This window comes from Haliotis cracherodii, unplaced genomic scaffold, assembly GCF_022045235.1.
Source record: "Haliotis cracherodii isolate W230 unplaced genomic scaffold, xgHalCrac1.p SCAF_9, whole genome shotgun sequence".
Lineage (NCBI taxonomy): Eukaryota > Metazoa > Mollusca > Gastropoda > Lepetellida > Haliotidae > Haliotis > Haliotis cracherodii.
In genome coordinates, this window is record NW_027266343.1 from 57,282,559 (window position 1) to 57,302,654 (window position 20,096).

Here is a 20,096-nt window from a genome sequence, read left to right on the forward strand (position 1 = left end):
GGCTTGCTGAATTTTCTTTCGGTGTGCCAACTTCATGTTAGTTTATGAAATTGCTAGATGCTTTCAGTGCCTGTCATATGTTCGAGTTACGTATTACAGTGAAAACAAACTGCTAGAGCATATGTAGCACAATATATTGTTGTTGTCAGCGATTCCGTAATTCAGATCAACAACCCACTCAAAACACTGGACTCAACCCATGCCGCTTCACTCAGTATATTTGCTAGCACCAAAGAGTTCACGTTTTATTTAAACATGCTGTGCAGAGCTAGGTTATTTGTAGATTTAAGCATGCTAAACATAACATTTGAATAAAAGAAAAGTGACAAAAGCCTCTCCATGTTCATAAGAAATCTCCTCTAAAGGCGGAAACGATTGTACGATTCCGACATTATCATGAGCATGTGTTTAAGAATCAGTATTAAATAGTGATGAAACCAGAAGTTCACGCTTCGAGTTCAGTTCCCAGTTCAATCAACAGTGATTAAATCTCCAGGTTAAAGTTCATATTGAAAACACAGAATGTTTATCTTCTGATTTAACATTGGTCCATGTACAGGCTACTTTTAGGAACTCATTATTTAAATAATTATGAATGTTGCATGTGTTAAATTTCCCGTAGGTTATAGTGTCCTTATATTGAATACTGTGCTTCTCATTTGCAGTAGGCTTAATTATTCATGCTATTTTCTGATGTCTTCGAACAATGCATGCAAAAGAATTCTTTAATGAGCTTCTGGTAACCTGGATGACTGATCATTTCACTTGTGACCTTGATTCTTATTTTTTCATCTAGAACAAACCATCAAGAATACTCACCAAAGCCAATAACAAAAACTCAAACTGTTAGCTCAAGGCATTAAGGCCAAATGACCACTGTTAGCTCAAGGCATTAAGGCCAAATGACAACTGTTAACTCAAGGCATCAAGGCCAAATGACAGTTGTTAACTCAAATTAAGGCCAAATGACAACTGTTAACTCAAGGCATCAAGGCTAAATGGCAGCTGTTAACTCAAGGCATCAAGGCCAAATGGCAGCTGTTAACTCAAGGCATTAAGGCCAAATGACAACTGTTAACTCAAGGCATTAAGGCCAAATGACAACTGTTAACTCAAGGCATTAAGACCAAATGACAACTGTTAACTCAAGGCATTAAGGCCAGATGGCAGCTGTTAACTCAAGGCATCAACGCTAAATGACAATTGTTAACTCAAGGCATTAAGGCCAAATGATAACTGTTAACTCTAGGCATCAAGGCCAAATGACAGCTGTTAACTCGAGGCACTACAGCCAAATGACAACTGTTAACTCAAGGCATTAAGGCCAAATGACAACTGTTAACTCAAGGCATCAAGGCCAAATGACAACTGTTAACTCAAATTAAGGCCAAATGACAACTGTTAACTCAAGGCATCAAGGCTAAATGGCAGCTGTAAGCTCAAGGCATCAAGGCCAAATGGCAGCTGTTAACTCAAGGCATTAAGGCCAAATGACAACTGTTAACTCAAGGCATTAAGGCCAAATGACAACTGTTAACTCAAGGCACTAAGGCCAAATGACAGCTGTTAACTCAAGGCACTAAGGCCAAATGACAGCTGTTAACTCAAGGCAGTAAGGCCAAATGACAGCTGTTAACTCAAGGCATCAACGCTAAATGGCAACTGTTAACTCAAGGCATTAAGGCCAAATGATAACTGTTAACTCTAGGCATCAAGGCCAAATGACAGCTGTTAACTCAAGGCACTACAGCCAAATGACAACTGTTAACTCAAGGCATTAAGGCCAAATGACAACTGTTAACTCAAGGCATCAAGGCCAAATGACAGCTGTTAACTCAAATTAAGGCCAAATGACAACTGTTAACTCAAGGCATCAAGGCTAAATGGCAGCTGTTAACTCAAGGCATCAAGGCTAAATGGCAGCTGTTAACTCAAGGCATTAAGGCCAAATGACAACTGTTAACTCAAGGCATTAAGGCCAAATGACAACTGTTAACTCAAGGCACTAAGGCCAAATGACAACTGTTAACTCAAGGCACTAAGGCCAAATGACAGCTGTTAACTCAAGGCATTAAGGCCAAATGACAGCTGTTAACTCAAGGCATCAACGCTAAATGGCAATTGTTAACTCAAGGCATTAAGGCCAAATGATAACTGTTAACTCTAGGCATCAAGGCCAAATGACAGCTGTTAACTCAAGGCACTACGGCCAAATGACAACTGCTAATTCAAGGCATTAAGGCCAAATTATACTTGTTAGTCAAGCCATTAAGGCTGGTATTCTGGTACACAATCTCAGACCCAGGCAGTCTGAGGAGATGGTACATTTAACTGTTGTTCTGCAGTAGTTAGGAATTCTTCTCCACTAACCTTTTGTCCTTGCAAGGGAATTAGCAAAATCGCTGAAACTCAATCAATCTTTATCCATTTGGGTGAACCGTCAAGTTCACTTAGCTATTATTGAAATATTAACCTTTATGTTCTTCGAGTGACTTGTCAAGTCTTATTGACTCAGTTATTACTGAAATATTACCAGTGATGTTCTGATAATTGTATTAGTGCAATCATTAATTTACATTCTTTGAAAGAGTTTACAAGACTTGCTGGTATACCAGTAGCATCTTTCTTTCAGAGGCGTTTTATTTTAAAAAGATATTTGGTTACATATTTGCCAACCCTAAATTTCAGACATAAAACTAAAGATATAATTTTTTTATATTCCTGCCAAATCTGCTCAATAGTGTCATAAGCTTATATGTTCCCAGGAGATTATCTAGACCTCCTAAGAGGCCAATATTGGGCCCCGAATTTGCAGCAAATGTCAGTAAATATTCCCAATTCATGTTAATATCTAATGTAAGGGCTTTTTATTTCACTGATAACAAAAGCAATAAAGATAGAAGAATGTAAAGTACCTAATAATTTAGGAAAATAAGAACTTTCAAAAATCCCAATTTTGAACAAAATAATATGTGTTTCACAATTTTTCTGCTGATGACAGTTAATATAGAATCCTAGACAAATCCATAGTTCCACCTAACTTCCTGGTTTTACTGTCTGTTTAAAGATGGATGTACCACCCCACACCCCACCAAACCACCCTTCCACCCCCCTCCCCATCCACACACACCCCCAACCAAATTTCTGCAGCTCTCCCAAACCAGACAAGAAAGCTGTCAAGCCAACTAATAACAGTTGTCATCAAGTAGCAGCTCCTTAGTTGCTTGTTATCGGTAATTGTTTGCTATATTTCAAAAGAAAATCATTGTAAAATAGTACAACGCCCCAGGTTACATAAGAAACATCAACACCATCGATATTTATCAGTCTCATAGCCTGGACAAGTCATCCAGGTAAGGTTTACTTTCAATAAACCAATAAGTGTTACCTTTGTGTGCTTATCCCTTGTTTATTCATAATTAAAATTTCTAAAAAGCAAAACTGTGGGTGATTTTAGAAGTTTCTTTAAGAATCAATATGGTGTCACATAATTCTGTGTGTGATCACGATACAAACAATACCACTTTCACTATTTTAACAATGAAAAAGGTAAGATGACATAACACAATGGAAAACTTTACCTGACACAAAGACATGTTTCATGGTGTTGACAATGTGTGAGACATGTGTTACACGATCTGTTTCTACCTTCTCTTTACAGAACAGAAGACTTCCTTCATCACATCCAACAACCGCCACAGGTAAATATTTGCAATTAGCTAATACAGCCATTTGATCATGGACATGGAACTATCTCTGTTTTGACAATGAAAAAGATGATGTTTTCACAATTTTCTTTGATTTTAATATTTGATACAGTAATTTGTGCAACAGCCATAGTGTAAACATATAAAAGAAATTATTGATAAGGAAGAGAATTTATGGATGTCAACTTGACATCCATGATTATCACTTCTAATGCCTTTCAAAGACTTGAAAATACTGACATATTGTTAGTTCTTGTTGATGAAATTGAAAGTAATATCCAACCAACTTCTGACGAGTGGATCAGATACTGTAAATCTTCAAATTAATGTCTCCAAATTGATACAACTGCTGTCCCCTAGCCAAAAATGTGACTAAAAATCAATGAGACTCCCCCCATCCCATTGGAATGATACATATCCTTACCTTAATCCAATCAGACAACAAATATCATCGCTTATTAGCACTGAGTAAAGCACTTCCGTTATAACAATAAACAGTGTTTTCTTAAAAACAACACACAGTTTATATATTTATTCTGTTGGCTGGCATTATAGGAGTTCAATGGGAATAAAATGATTAACCAACAACAGTTCGCTGATTGTAGTGGTCATTGATGCCCAGTTTGACACGAGTGGGTAGAACTCTTGACCCCAGCAGTGATAACTCACCGGATGGCTATTGTGTAAATCCTATTCTCTAAATTACATTTTTGTGTACTGGTAACAACTGCAGCTGAATAAACCGTGTTTGTGTATATATTCAAGTTGGTATTTCTGCTATCCAAAGTGTGCAGTTACGCTGTCTCATTGTTCATAGCCATTTTGGAGACATAAATGCGAAGTTTCATTAATGCGAACAAAGACTAATCGCATTTTTCACATTGAATTCACACTCGCGTTAATTTCAAGATTTACAGAATGTCCCTGGGCCTATACTCCTGACAGTACGGTAGCTGTCTTGCAAATTTTAAAAATGTCTGCATCTTTCATTGTTTTCAATGCTGTAATAGATATTAAATTAGTATCTGGATCAACAATCAACCTGAATGACACACAGCCAGATCATTGAATTCATACTTAAAGTTTTTTCTTTTTATATCATGTCAAGGCTTGAACTGAATTGCCTCTTGCCATCAGCAATTGGAAGCTGGCGACCTGTTCTAATCCAGAGCGCCATATGGTTCCCAAAAGTCGGGTTTTAATATCATATTTTAATCATGTTCTCTTGATTTCTCCTCTCCCCAGATCCTGATCACACCTTTGAGGGTACGTCCACCATGCTGCCAATAATAATTAAATAATAAGTAAATTCCCCAATGTTAAACCTTAATGAACTAAAAACAGCCTGAGCAATTTCACCCTTCTGGTCCAGTAATATATTGGCCTACTGTTACCAGATCCAAATGCAAGGGGGGTAACTGAACTGGAGCTGAATGTATTGGTTACTTTCAAGAAAGGTCACAACAACAAGATTTTTAATTTAGCTGCAAGAGGAGACGCCCAACATCAAATGACACAGGCTTTGTTCAGTGTCAAAAGATGATAGCATGAATTAGGAAATGTGTTGACAGTTAATGATGTCCATCAATATTGCAGACCAGGAGGATCAGGCCTGTGATCTAAAATGCAGAGGAGTAAGAAAAATTAACACGTCTGTCCACTCCTTTGTATGCTACATCGTGATTCTCAGCAGTCAGACACTGTGGTCAGGGCTCAAAAGATGGTCCTGAATCATACATCGAGATTCTCAGCAGTCAGGGCTCAAAAGATGGTCCTGAATCATACATCAAGATTCTCAGCAGTCAGACACTGTGGTCAGGGCTCAAAAGGAGGTCCTGAATCATACATCAAGATTCTCAGCAGTCAGACACTGTGGTCAGGGCTCAAAAGATGGTCCTGAATCATACATCGAGATTCTCAGCAGTCAGGGCTCAAAAGATGGTCCTGAATCATACATCAAGATTCTCAGCAGTCAGACACTGTGGTCAGGGCTCAAAAGATGGTCCTGAATCATACATCAAGATTCTCAGCAGTCAGACACTGTGGTCAGGGCTCAAAAGGAGGTCCTTTATCATACATCAAGATTCTCAGCAGTCAGACACTGTGTTCAGGGATCAAAAGGAGGTCCTTTGAGATTCACAGCAGTCAGACACTGTGGTCAGGGCTCAAATGGAGGTCCTTTATCATACATTGAAATTCTCGCAGTCAGGGCTCAAATGGAGGTCCTTTATCATACATTGAAATTTTCAGCAGGCAGACACTGTGGTCAGGGCTCAAAAGGAGGTCCTTTGAGATTCACAGCAGTCAGATATTGTGGTCAGGGCTCAAATGGAGGTCCTTTATCATACATTGAAATTCTCGCAGTCAGGGCTCAAATGGAGGTCCTTTATCATACATTGAAATTTACAGCAGTCAGACACTGTGGTCAGGGCTCAAAAGGAGGTCCTTTGAGATTCACAGCAGTCAGATATTGTGGTCAGGGCTCAAATGGAGGTCCTTTATCATACATTGAAATTCTCGCAGTCAGGGCTCAAATGGAGGTCCTTTATCATACATTGAAATTTTCAGCAGTCAAACACTGTGGTCAGGGCTCAAAAGGAGGTCCTTTATCATACATTGAGATTCTCAGCCTATCAGGAAATGGTAATAACAGAACAATGATCACTGTATATTACTATATGTACATATTGAAGCCGTGTACTCAATTGGTTGGTTTGGTTTTACAGTGGAAAGAAACACTTCACTGCCTTCAATTACAGCTATTCCAATAAGTGAGGAAGTTAGTGTTAAAGACTTGCTAAAGAATACCTCCGTAGAACGGTGTGTCATCCTAATGTGGAGGGAAAGTTTGTTTGTTTGTTTGTTTGTTTGCTTGTTTAACGCTGCACTCGGCAATATTCTAGCAAAATGGGGCAGCTATGTTTTAGGCTACGAGAACAAGCCTTGATGATGACCCTAATTCTGGACATCCCTCAACTTCCACCAATGAAAGATTTGTATGACTGATGAACGGCAATAGCTTATTGGCTCTACTAGTTGCATACTGCATGGTAGGGCTGGGATGAGTCCAAATTTACTACCTGGGTACCCACCCCCTATTACCCGACCCTACCCGGGTACCCACTGTAGGTCTCAGGAGATGTCTCAAAATGTCCGATTGGGAACATTTTTAGCATAGTCCAGGAAAAACGTATTTAGATACATGTATTAAACGATCTGGTCATTCATACACTGAAGCTGAATTAAGTTATATCTTTATTCAACCATATGAAAAATCAGAAGGAATGGATGCATAGTCAGAAAGAACTTGTAGTGTACCCATAGAGTTTTAGATAACTGTTGTCATTAAACAATATATCACGTGACTTACCATGAGTCCAGGTAGTCCTGTGGGTACCCGGATCCTACTCAGTACCCACCCCACGCGGGTACCCGAGTTATCCGTTCCAGCCCTACTGCATGGGTAGTTTTTCAGGAGCATAGGCCATTTGAACGGGGATGATAATGTCTGCATGCAATGAATGCTTAAGTATTTATCTGGGAAAATAAAATAGTTTATCCACTGGAGTGTAAAATAACGTTTTACTTTCAGCCTGTGTCACTGACACTATGGTTTTAGAGTACATGTGGTATCATAAGTGTTAGAAAAAACATAATAATAGAACATTTGTCTTTTCTGGTCAACTTGGGGATCTCACCTGAGCCACTCATGAAAATATCTCCTTTGGCAGGTCTCTTAATGAGATAAACAAGTTATCTAACATAAACAACAACTATCCTGTGTTGTGTTAAATTAGGAACTACCTAATGTTGTGGGATGTTAGGCATAATCATAACATCTGGAGAAGAAAGAGGGAAGGAGTTATACTCTAAACTACCATTGAAAAAGTTAGTTTCCTTGATCACATACACATAGTCTGTCTTGCAGACCCTGATACAAATAGATCAAATACAGCCCATGCAAAGTCTATAATGTTTGGCAAGTCTAGATTACTGCAGTATCTGAAAATTTGTATTATTTTTTTAAAGATAATTTAACAGCTGTTTTTTTGTGTACGATATGTTCAGAGACTAGATTTTAGTCTAACATCCCCACAGTAATGACCAACAGAAACCTGTATCTGAAGATGACCAAGAGTCAGGTGCCAGTGTAGATGATGTGTTGGATGTAGAGGGGAAATGATACAGCAAAGTCACTTTACAATACATATCACGATACAAAGCTCACAATACAATATGTATTGCGATGTACATATTTTCATCAAATCGTGTGAAAATATCTTGACTATAAATATCTCAGAACAAGTTGTTCAAAAGGACAAGCTTCCTGTAGACACATGTTCATTGTGGCTGTTTTTAGTAATTACAACACATTTTGCGATTTGTGACTGACAAAAAAGCCGGGGGGTCATTATGTAAGCAATAATATATGTTAGCAGGTATCGTCTTGTATCAATCGATACAGAAGAAAATGCATGGTGTATCGTATCTCATAAAAACTCATGATGCACCGGTGCACCAATGTATCATTTCACGTCTAGTTGGATGACGATGAAGATGTACCCTCACAAAACTGTTATCCCAGGTATTCGAAGCAAGACGTATAGTCTTCATTGCCACCTTAAGAAAAGTACCATTCAATATGCTTCACAAACTTGACATCACAGTTACAGGGTCTCTAATTTATGACATAATTATGTTTTTGTGTAACATTTTCATATAATGATTGAACAAACCTCACGATGAATCAGAAGATCTGACAAAAATCAATCATTATTAACATGTCATTTTCTTTCAAAATGACGCTGCAATTCAGATATTCAATGTCAAATAAAGTCTTAAAAAATTCAAACTTACATGCCTGATTTAACAAAGTTGTCCGAAACAATTTAGATATCAGCTCTTGTCACATCCTGAAACTGTCATTTAGATCAATGTTTTATTTCAATCAGAAGGTTGTGTCCGTGTGAAGCTCGTTGTTCGAGGCCTTCATCATTGACACATAGTTTTTGTATCACAAGAATTGATTTTCACATGAGCTTGTTATCCTATTACAGTTTTTGTCAAAAGATCCGTAACCAGCCCAAGATGAGTAATCAGCAGAATATGCAGAAATACTCAATAACAAATAAACATCTTATACCTGAGAGTGTTTTTTTGGCATATCGCAATTACAATTTCTTCCCCTTATAGCGGCTTGCATGGTTTTTTTAACTTTACAGCATGGTAAATTACCACACGAGGAAATTGAATGTCAGCGTGAAGCACTCACCCTAAGGCCATGTGTAGCATTATACACCGAGAGCACTAGCCATTGTTCTATAACAAGACATCACATGCTATTTCAAATAAAAAGATATTTTGAAGCCAGTGACCCTTAATACCTGCACATGAAGGTGACCAGCTACTTAGAGCAGTGTTTGGTGCCCCGGGGTTCATGGATGAGTGAAACAGGAAACAGAATGTGATGGCAGTGTTTGGAGGACTTATGAATAAATATTAATTGTGGAAATATCATTGGTCTTCAGCAACCCATGCTTGTCATTGCTCACATTGATAATGATCCTTGGTTGTCAAGTTTCACACTGATTATGATCCTTGGTTGTCAAGTTTCACACTGATTATGATCCTTGGTTGTCAAGTTTCACACTGATTATGATCCTTGGTTGTCAAGTTTCACACTGATTATAATCCTTGGTTGTCAAGATTCACACTGATTATGATCCTTGGTTGTCAAGTTTCACACTCATTATGATCCTTGGTTGTCAAGTTTCACACTGATTATGATCCTTCGTGACCGGTGAAGATCCAGTGTAGAAGAGGTCTTCAGCAACCCATGCTTGCCATAAAAGGTGATTACTCTTGTCATAAGGGGCGACTAACGGGATTGGGTGGTCAGGCGTGGTTGATGCATGTCATCGTATGTCAGTTGTGTGGATCGATGCTCATGTCAATCAGTGGACTGTCTGGTCCAGACTCGATTATTTTCAGAATGCTGTCAAATAGTGGGAATATTGCTGACTGCGGCGTTAAACAACAAACAAACAAAAGCAGTGTATGAGTGGCTGCTTGTACTAATCCCAACTAGTCCAATGTTAGTGTGAATTTAACAAACAAACAAAATCAAAATGTATTGATTCTGAAAGGTTGTGTACCTCATAAATGAAACAATTAAAAGTTACCCACACAAACAAAGCCTCACCCAGTATCACTGAGTTTGATATTAGCAGTGCACCAGTGAGTCGTTTCTGATTTAAATTAGCGATGACATGCAGTTGATAGCCTCCCACGACAGCACACACTCTAATTCTCTCTGTCACTCTCTTCATACAATGCTAGATTTTTCGGAAGCCATAGCAGATTAAGAGCTAAGGGTTCTCAATTATTCTCTTTAGATACCAGGCCAGTTCCAGTGTAGCTTGGCAAATGACAAGCCCCCTTCAGAGATGCCATAAAAGAAAGTTAGTTATGCTGATTTGGGTCCTGTGATCAATTACCTCTTGGCCCCATTGCAGCATATGGATCTTCACACTCTGGTTGAGGGATCCTCAACCCACCAAACAGGAGCTGATCATGTTGTCATTGTCAGGTCGTGACGACTCAGCAGGAAAACAATTAACCTAGTTATCTCCCTTGGTGCCGATGTCAGCTGCATGCTAGTCAGAGCCAGGGTGGACATCCATAACTGATTTGACCAATTACGATATATATGCTGTGACGCCTACAATATGACATGACTCTGTCTAATTTGAGATGACATCTGCCCCATGGTTAAGAACTTTCAAATCGGAGTAATTGGCACCATAAGTCTCCATCTGAAGTAATTGTGCCTCTGTGTACACTGCCTGATGCTCACACTGATATATATCCTCTGCTACAAGGGCGGATCAAGCAAATTTAAAAGGGAGGGGTCCAAAATATCAAAATCCTCTCTGAGTGGGGGGTTGGAGTACGGGTGGGGGATGGATCCGACAGATTTGTTTTCGGGTTGGTAGTTTTAAATTTCAGCAGGCCCTTTTGGCCTCCAGTTTGTTTAAGTAATTATTGATAAAGCAATATTTAAGTTATGAGATAAACAGAACTTTCATGTTATGAACAGTAGGATTAGACCTTTCACATGGTGTATGACGTGTAGTCACAAGGCTGATAATTATCTGATAAATGTAGGCATCATCTATCACCAGTCTCTGGGAACTTGGTGTGATAGCAGTAAAAGCTTCTGGTGTTGTATTTTATTATTTATATTGTAAGAGTATGTCTCCCTGCTTCAGTTAAAATGTTTGGGCCTACAGTTTTTCCACTGGCCTACAGTTTTTCCACTGGCCTACAGTTTTTCCACTGGGCCTACAGTTTTTCCCTGGCCTACAGTTTTTCCCTGGCCTACAGTTTTTCCACTGGCCTACAGTTTTTCCACTGGGCCTACAGTTTTTCCCTGGCCTACAGTTTTTCCACTGACCTACAGTTTTTCCACTGGGCCTACAGTTTTTCCACTGAGCCTACAGTTTTTTCCACTGACCTACAGTTTTTCCACTGGGCCTACAGTTTTTCCACTGGCCTACAGTTTTTCCACTGGCCTACAGTTTTTTCCACTGAGCCTACAGTTTTTTCCACTGGGCCTACAGTTTTTCCACTGGGCCTACAGTTTTTCCACTGGCCTACAGGTTTTCCACTGGGCCTACAGTTTTTCCACTGGGCCTACAGTTTTTCCACTGGGCCTACAGTTTTTCCTCTGGGCCTACAGTTTTTCCACTGGGCCTACAGTTTTTCCACTGGGCCTACAGTTTTTTCCACTATCCTACAGTTTTTCCTCTGGGCCTACAGTTTTTCCACTGGGCCTACAGTTTTTCCAATGGACTACAGTTTTTTAAATGTGCTCTCAGTTTACTCTGATGAGTTTCAGACACTTGCTGACAGTATTTTCCTCACATTTACTTTTTTCAACGGCTGGCCAATTCTTCTTCTTGAGTTAATGACATTCAAGGTCATAATGCCAAGAGGCAATCTTTTTCATATTTTCTTTCATTTCTATGATTGCTGTTTTCAACTAAATTAGAACGAGCCTTCTGAGTGTGAAGTCAATAACCTGCATAAATGTTCTTTGATCTGGCATGACAGATTAACTGTAGTAATATGAAAGAATTGGGTTCTTTAACTTCTTTGAGTAAGTATATTAAAGCCTTTAGTTTGATCAATACACAATCTGACCAATATGGCTGTTCCAGGACTCTGACTCCCATGCATCACTATTGAATGAAAACACTGTTAGGAGCAACTGCAGTAACATGAGGCTATTCCAATAACCTCCTGCCGAATGTAGAATACAAAGAGTGAGTATAGTTCTACACCACTTTTAGAAATATCAAGGCAGTGGACACCAGAAATGGGCTTCACACATCGTACCCATGCGGGGAATTGAACCCGGGTCTTCAGCTTGACGAGAGAATGCTTTAACCACAAGGCTACCCGACCACCCCAGTACACAAAAAACATAAAGGGAAGACTGTTCTGTAACCTTCACAAAATACAGTCAGTGTATACAGATGCATGCTGTGTATTGTAACATTGCAATACAACTTAAACTTGCGTTTCTCAACCCTAATCAATACTGTCTTCAGAAACACATTGCATGTATGCTTTCATGTTGACTCACATGCCTCAATGTCATGCTTCCATTTTCTTCAGATGCATCGAGTCTTCATTTCATAGACTCTACCAGCCATACTTATCTGGTATTATTAATGATAGGAACACCCAGTGTCTAATTACTGAAATAGTTAGTTAAAGTTAGAGAAGGAGGACACTCATTCAATCACTCACTCACTCACTCACTCAAGCCCCCTACCCCCTCCTCCCCTTCTTTAAAATGCCCCCAAACTGTATGTCTTGAACTAAATAACCTCTATAACTGAATACCCAAAAATACTCAAAAACTGCTCTGCATATTGAAACACTTCTCTGCACTGTCGGGGCGGTCGGGTAGCCTAGGGGTTAAAGCGTTCGCTCGTCACGCCGAAGACCCGGGTTCGATTCCCGACATGGGTACAATGTGTGAAGCCCATTTCTGGTGTCCCCCGCCGTGATATTGCTGGAATATTGCTAAAAGCGGCGTAAAACCATACTCACTCACTCTCTGCATTGTCACTTCAGTTGGCTAGGCGTGTTGGTCTTGATGTATGGCAGCTTTATGATGACTTGCTTTAACATTAGCAAGTTTAATGCATGTCAAGTTGGCGACATCAATGTACGGAAATGAGTGCTTTGTATTGGTAGCCAGTGATTGTCTACAGTTCCACATAAAGTTTGTCAATTTCCAGTTGTTAAGATTATTCATGAAATTTTATTTATTCTCCTTAGCTCTAGTTTTAATGAATAGAAATAAACTAAATGACACAAGTATAAAATGCAACCAAAGCATTGCTGATAGTTTTTAATAATACAATTGATTCATACATTGACTTGCCAAGGGCAAACACCTCATCAGGAGAAGAAAATCTTCTCTGTAACATGTGTCAAAATTAAGAATAACTTGAAAGAACCATTGTCACAACCCTAATGTTAACAAACAGGGATGGAGGGGCCCTTGGTTATAGCAGAGGACATCAAGGACACCACGACCAAATTAATTTCTAACACTATACTGTTCAACCTCAAAAATAATTTTCCAAAAAATTAAAATATTAAAAATCACATTGATTTTAATTTATTTCAACCCACCATTTCTAATAGTAAGTAATACCATTAACTATAAAATCAAAGGTGTGTTATGCAAATTTCATATTACTAGTTACTGAGCACTGAATGGTGAGTCAGTGAATTTGGTTTTATGCCGCCTTTAGCAATATTCCAGCAATATCACGACAGGGAACATCCAAAATGGGCCATGTACTAACTAACTACTAGAAAGTTTGAGCTTGAAAAAAACTCGAACATTTTTAACACAGATTATCACAGTAATCAGTTAAAACAAATATTCTTGATTATCAATATTGGCTGAGAAGGCATTTTCTTATTCATTATGAAACAATCATCAATAAATTACCGTAATACTTTTCGCACAACAACATCAAAGTCTCAGAGACTGAGAAAAAATTCTTATCTATTATCATCTGAACATTAAAGTAAATAGTGACGTTAACTAAACATCTTCATTCTGTTTGCCATCGCTAACCAACAAGTTTTCAGCAAATATTGTTGCATAGTTTGCACATATTGAACTGTGTCGACTCCAACGTAACCCTGTGTGAAGTAGTGGTTGTAAAAGCATGAGACAACAACATCAGCAGATTTATTGATTGGAGGTGTGACTGTCGACAGATGTGTGAAAGAAATGAAGAATTTATTTCTTATCGAAGATCCGGTTTGTACAGAGGAGTTTAGAAGATCTGCAAAGCACATGTCCTGTATGCCAGTTTTTTCATATATTGGGCATCGAAGTGGACGACTGAGTTGGCTTTAACACCTTCCCGTGGTACTTCAGGTATATGAGACCTAAGTTCCCAGGATCACTGTGAGGACTGTGAATTTAGTTAGTTTAAACATATTTTATTCTCATGAAAAGGACTGGGCACAAGTTATCACAACTTAGAACGCCCTCTCCCATAGATTTACATGTATGCTTATTTACAGTTAATAAATCAAATGACAGAAAGGAGAAGAAAGAGATAGAGAAACGTATGTACATTCACACTGCTCACTCAAACCTTTTTGTTTTCTTTATATATGTATGTACATTCCTAAAAATGCTTTTGTTCACACGATTAGGTAAAATTGCATTTCCAACTAGCATCAGGTCAATATTTACATCAGAAGTATCTTTCACAATAAACAATAGTGAGTGCATCAATTCGTTTCTAGCTGATTTATTGAATTGTGAATTGGATAATCTTGGGGAGTGGAAGGGGGAGTCGATATGTGCTTGAAGAAAATCTCTTCCTTGAAAATGCTGGTAAAAGAGTCAGTTCTTTGGTTCCATAGAAGTACAAAACATGACACGCTAAAGTTCTGGAAAATAATGTGATGTTGTTAATAAAAATGGTTTTGTTCCTCCTGGGCCACCCACATATATCCAGGGGAGTGGGTCTGGACTGACTAAACCAGTGATTGATGAGAGACAACTCCAGCTGCCATTGGGGACCACGACATGCGTTCAGCCAAGTGACAGTCTTGAGCCACTTACACCAAGCATCAGGCTCCGAGGCCTCCCATCAGCGGCCTCTGCTAGGAGTTATCATTGAGATGAGTGAGTGAGTGAGTGAGTTGGGTTTAACGCCGCTTTTAACAGAATTCCAGTTATATCGCGGCGTGTCAGCTTAATGTGGGAGGAAAGCCCGAAGTGATGCAAGTCTCAGACGTTTATCACTTCGGTGAAACCCACGAGCACGGGTATGGTGCTGACAAACCTAGAAACATAATCGGGGCGAACCGGGATTTGAACCCACAATCATAGGTTTCTGGCGTGCCCAAGGGACGCAACTCTGCACAGCGAATCGCGGCGCCTTAGACGACTGGGCCACCCGTGCCCCCTATCATTGAGATGAAAATATCATTAAAATATGTCACCCTGTTTCAGTCAACAAGAGTAAATGGTGGCATATAAAAGCAAAACATGTCAGCACTGAATAAGGCTGACAGAAAGTGAAAGATGGTTGGCACCACTTCAATAATATACAAGTAAAATATTGGCAGGGAATGCACAAAATGGGTTTAACCCATTGTGGCCAGATTTGGAATGGAACCCAGGTCTTTGGCATGATGAGCCAACGCCTTAATCACTAGGCTACCCCAGGAAGCCACCGAGGAGAGTCAGTTCAGTTTAACTCTGTGAAGTTTGTACAGTAGTCTCTTGGTATCAGCTTTGTGTGGGAAGAGGCCCAAGTGGACCAGTCATAAACCAAGGGTCATAATCAGTGTGAAACTAGGCAACCTAGGATCATAATCAGTGTGAAACTTGACAACCAAAGATCATAATTGCTGTGAAACTAGGCAACCAAGGGCGATAATCAATTTGAAACTAGATAACCAAGGATTATTATCAGTGTGAAACTAGACAACCAAGGATTATTATCAGTGTGAAACTGGGCAACCAAGGATTATTATCAGTGTGAAACTGGGCAACCAAGGATCAAAATCAGTGTGAAACTGGGTAACCAAGGATCAAAATCAGTGTGAAACAGGGCAACCGAAGACAATAATCAGTGTGAAACTGGGCAACCAAAGACAAAAATCAGTGTGAAACTAGGCAATCAAGGGTCAGTATCAGTGTAAAACTAGGCATCAAGGGATCATAATCAGTGTAAAACTAGGCCATCAAGGATCAGTATCAGTGTAAAACTAGTCAATAAAGGATCAGTATCAGTGTGAAACTAGGCAATAAAGGATCAGTATCAGTTCAAAACTAGGCAAAAAAGGATCAGTATCAGTGTGAAACTAGGCAATAAAGGATCAGTATCAGTTCAAAACTAGACAATCAAGGATCAGTATCAGTGAGAAACTATGCGATAAAGGATCAGTATCAGTGTAAATCTAGGCATCAAGGGATCATAATCAGTGTGAAACTAGGCATCAAGGATCAGTATCAGTGTGAAACTAGGCATCAAGGATCAGTATCAGTGTGAAACTAGGCATCAAGGATCAGTATCAGTGTGAAACTAGGCATCAAGGATCAGTATCAGTGTGAAACTAGGCAATCAAGGATCAGTATCAGTGTGAAACTAGGCAATAAAGGATCAGTATCAGTTCAAAACTAGGCAAAAAAGGATCAGTATCAGTGTGAAACTAGGCATCAAGGATCAGTATCAGTGTAAAACTAGGCATCAAGGATCAGTATCAGTGTAAAACTAGGCAATCAAGGATCAGTATCAGTGTGAAACTAGGCAATAAAGGATCAGTATCATTGTAAAACTAGGCATCAAGGGATCATAATCAGTGTGAAACTAGGCATCAAGGGATCATAATCAGTGTGAAACTAGGCAACCAAGGATAATAATCAGTGTGAAACTAGGCAATAAAGGATCAGTATCAGTGTAAAACTGGAACTTGAACCCTGCAACTGGAGATTGGGGGAGAAGGTAAGAGGGATGGACAACAAGGAACTAATGAATTGATAAAGGACCAGGGTGGATAGAAAGATAGAGACTAATCCTATTGAGAAGGGTTTGATAGATAGCCTTTTCCAAGTGGAAGTCATTTGTGAACAGATTGTGTAATGCATTTAGTTCCTAATCATTTATCAATACAATCGTGTATTGATCAACCAATTGATATTGATTGTTGTAATTATTCTATTCAATGTATAGGTATGGCGGAGTAATACTAGCCTCAATATCCTCTGGCCTCCAATGTTGGAAAAGTAGCTTAAAACAATGACAACAGGAACTGATTGAACTTTATCAAAATCGTAATCAAAGTTATATACCAATGAACGTAATAATGGATTTTTGTGTGAAAAGAACCAGTGTAACAAATGCTCACATACTTAATAAACATGGGCATTGGTATTCAATAATACCAAAAAAATAATTCTTTGAGCCAAGATTAGCTGAAATAAGTGCCATGAACATAAATCACCTTAGCTGTGGAAATAATCGTTACCCTGCTTACAGATCCCATGTTATCTATACAGTGATAGTGTAGGGGCCATTCAGAAAGCGTAATACTACACTGGGTCGAAAAGCGATTGCGTGTCTAACAGAGTATGAATAGGGACTTAAAGCCTGAACAGTTCCCAAAGCTACACGTCCCTAGCAAGATTCGCGGCACACCAAACAGATGTTCAATGCTGCAACTCGTCATTAATTAACCCACACCTTTCTGCGAACTACTCGTAGTGTGGTAATTTAATTTCTACGGTTGAAGAGGGATTTCAATAAGGCACATAGTAAAACGCCGACCTTCAGTCGGAACACACGTCTTGTGGAACAAGCATCCTCGACTCTGATGTACATCACACGCATTTCAATTGCCTTGTATTTCGTTCGTATCGCCGTACAACCCGACATATTGAAATAATCAATACTTCAGTGTATATTAAACTGGTATTGTGTCTTTGGTTACTGAATCCACGGCTCTGCATTGCCATATTTACGACACAGCGCCAAGTGACATATTTACTAGACCTGTGTTTTACAATACCATCAATATAACTACTATGTACATTGAACAATTGGGAACAGCTACGAAACATTGGCATTACTTGTTAATATAGAGCAACACTTGACGTTAGATCGCGATAGATTTGTTGTATGTATTTGATTCTTGACCGATGTAGACAGAATCGGTTCACACAAACAGTAAGTGTTGGTGATGAGATTCAATGGACAAAAAACATTAATGAATAGAATTGAAAGAATGATATCGCTCAAGGCTAAAATGTTTGCGAAGAGGCGCCCAGTATCTGTCCATGAGTCGCCAACAATGATAAAAGCCATTCATTCTTCCGCTAGATATCATAAACACGACTTGCAAATAAGCACGAATCATAAATTCTTCTATCTGTAAGAACGACCTGGCAACATCTCCTGAACGCAACAATTGTCCAGCTATTGTCATAGTAAAGATATTATCAGCCGTTGTCCATTAAGCCAGTGTTAGGTTGATGCCATAAAGGCTACCCAAAGATTGGTGTGGATGCTCTAAGCTGACAATAGTGGCAATATCGTTCTTGGGTAAACACAACCGGCGACCAAGCCTCCATGGTCGATGCCAGGTTCGTGCGGTAAGCGAAATACGCATTTATAAAACATTTATATCCCATACTGAATTCTACAAGAGAATGGGATGGATAATTTACGACTGTCACCACGGCAGTAGCGGCTTCTGATAAATGAGTGTTGCGTGGTACTCGACGCTCGTACTCAGGAAATATCTTGCCTGTATTGCTTTAATAGACAAGGACCAACTACTTGTTAATTCCCATTCTACCCAATTTGTCACGTCTGTCTTGGAGCAATTTAAAAGTGATCAAGTCGAGACACCAGTGCTATTAAACTAACCAATTCTCTTTGACATTGGCTCCAAATGCAGATACTGCCAAAAACATAAACAAATTTGAAAAACACTTACCTTTCGGTAGGGAACCCCATAATATTGTTCCGTTTGAATTTCTAACATGTCCCAAGTCCTCACTGGTATTATCCTCATAGATAAACCCATCACCAATCACTGGCACAATTAACAGAAACACACATACAAGTCCGTCAAAATATCCTTGTCCTTTCATGTTGAGTGTGCTGTTAAACTACAACGCATCACAACGACGACCCGGCGCCCAAGTCGCCTTTTTGATGTTAGCTTATCCTCTATGTATCGCCAATTCTCATGATTAATCTCGATCGATAACAAACGGCCTCCCGTCACTGACAATGCCGTTCTCTGAGTTTCAAACAGGAAGCACGTCGAACGCGCACGCCACAACACCGCTACAGTTGAACACACACCATTGAACACTATCTAACTATTCTATGCTTCGGTGACAGCGCTTGCCTCCCTTTGGTGCCAACACAATGAAGACCTACTGTTGACGTACTTTCCACAACAGTCTTGTAGTGACTTGCCCGGCCCTCGCGATGCGCTGCCTATCAAGACCCACCACGTGGTGGTCTATTTATAGCCGCCAAGTTCACAACTGACAGAAGAGCTAGCTGTGGTTGGATCCCTGTTTAGCGAGTGGCATAATAATTAAATATATCGCGTTTGTTTAGAACACGGACCCGCTAAAACGTAAACGATATCACGGAACAGTTGCTTGAACTGCTTACAGTCAATTCACGTGATTATATAATGTCATTAGATTGCATGTTTGTTGCAATTAAATGACATGTTTGTCGTACACGCTTCTGTTGCGTTATGTTCAGGGTCAGTCTGGAGCGCTCATACATGGTACACATTCAACCATGACTGCTATTGTATATACTGTGTGTATAGCCTAGTTATGTAATATAGAAGCAGAGTAACGGTACATTATCGGAATATAAAGGTAATGCGTCAGGAAATAATGGAGAGAGAAACTGAGACTTTGTTTTGAGCGACAGTGCCTTCATATTTAGCTAGGGTAATGTCGCCGTTCGGCTGAACTATTTCTGATCGAACGTTAAAGTTTCATTAACTCACTCAGTCAACACACTGTTGTATTGGAATGTGTACATGTATCAACATGCAGAGTGTGTCTTGTGTTGCACAATTAATGTTTGCGTTGCTGATTTGTTTGTTTGTTTGTTGTTCAACGCCGCTCTCAGCAATATAACAGCTTTATGACGGCGGTCTGTAAATAAACGAGTCGACCAGACAATCCAGTGATTGACATCATGAGCATCGATCCACGGAATTTGGATACAATGACATACATTAACCATGACACCGAGCCCCGACAATCAGATCCCGCTAGTCGCCTCT

At 39.5% G+C, this 20,096-nt stretch overlaps 1 protein-coding gene across 1 annotated transcript in view; it reads right to left on the minus strand.

The window, feature by feature from the left end:
- The window catches only part of LOC139452691 (prominin-1-like), a 123,358-nt gene extending 104,166 nt beyond the window's left edge, over nucleotides 1-19,192 (minus strand). Inside the window, exon 1 of the mRNA XM_071234239.1 lies at nucleotides 18,768-19,192. Coding sequence (XP_071090340.1) covers nucleotides 18,768-18,924 — 157 coding nt within the window. The 5' untranslated portion in view covers nucleotides 18,925-19,192. The remainder of the gene's footprint in view (nucleotides 1-18,767) is intronic.
- Nucleotides 19,193-20,096: the final 904 nt, after the last annotated feature.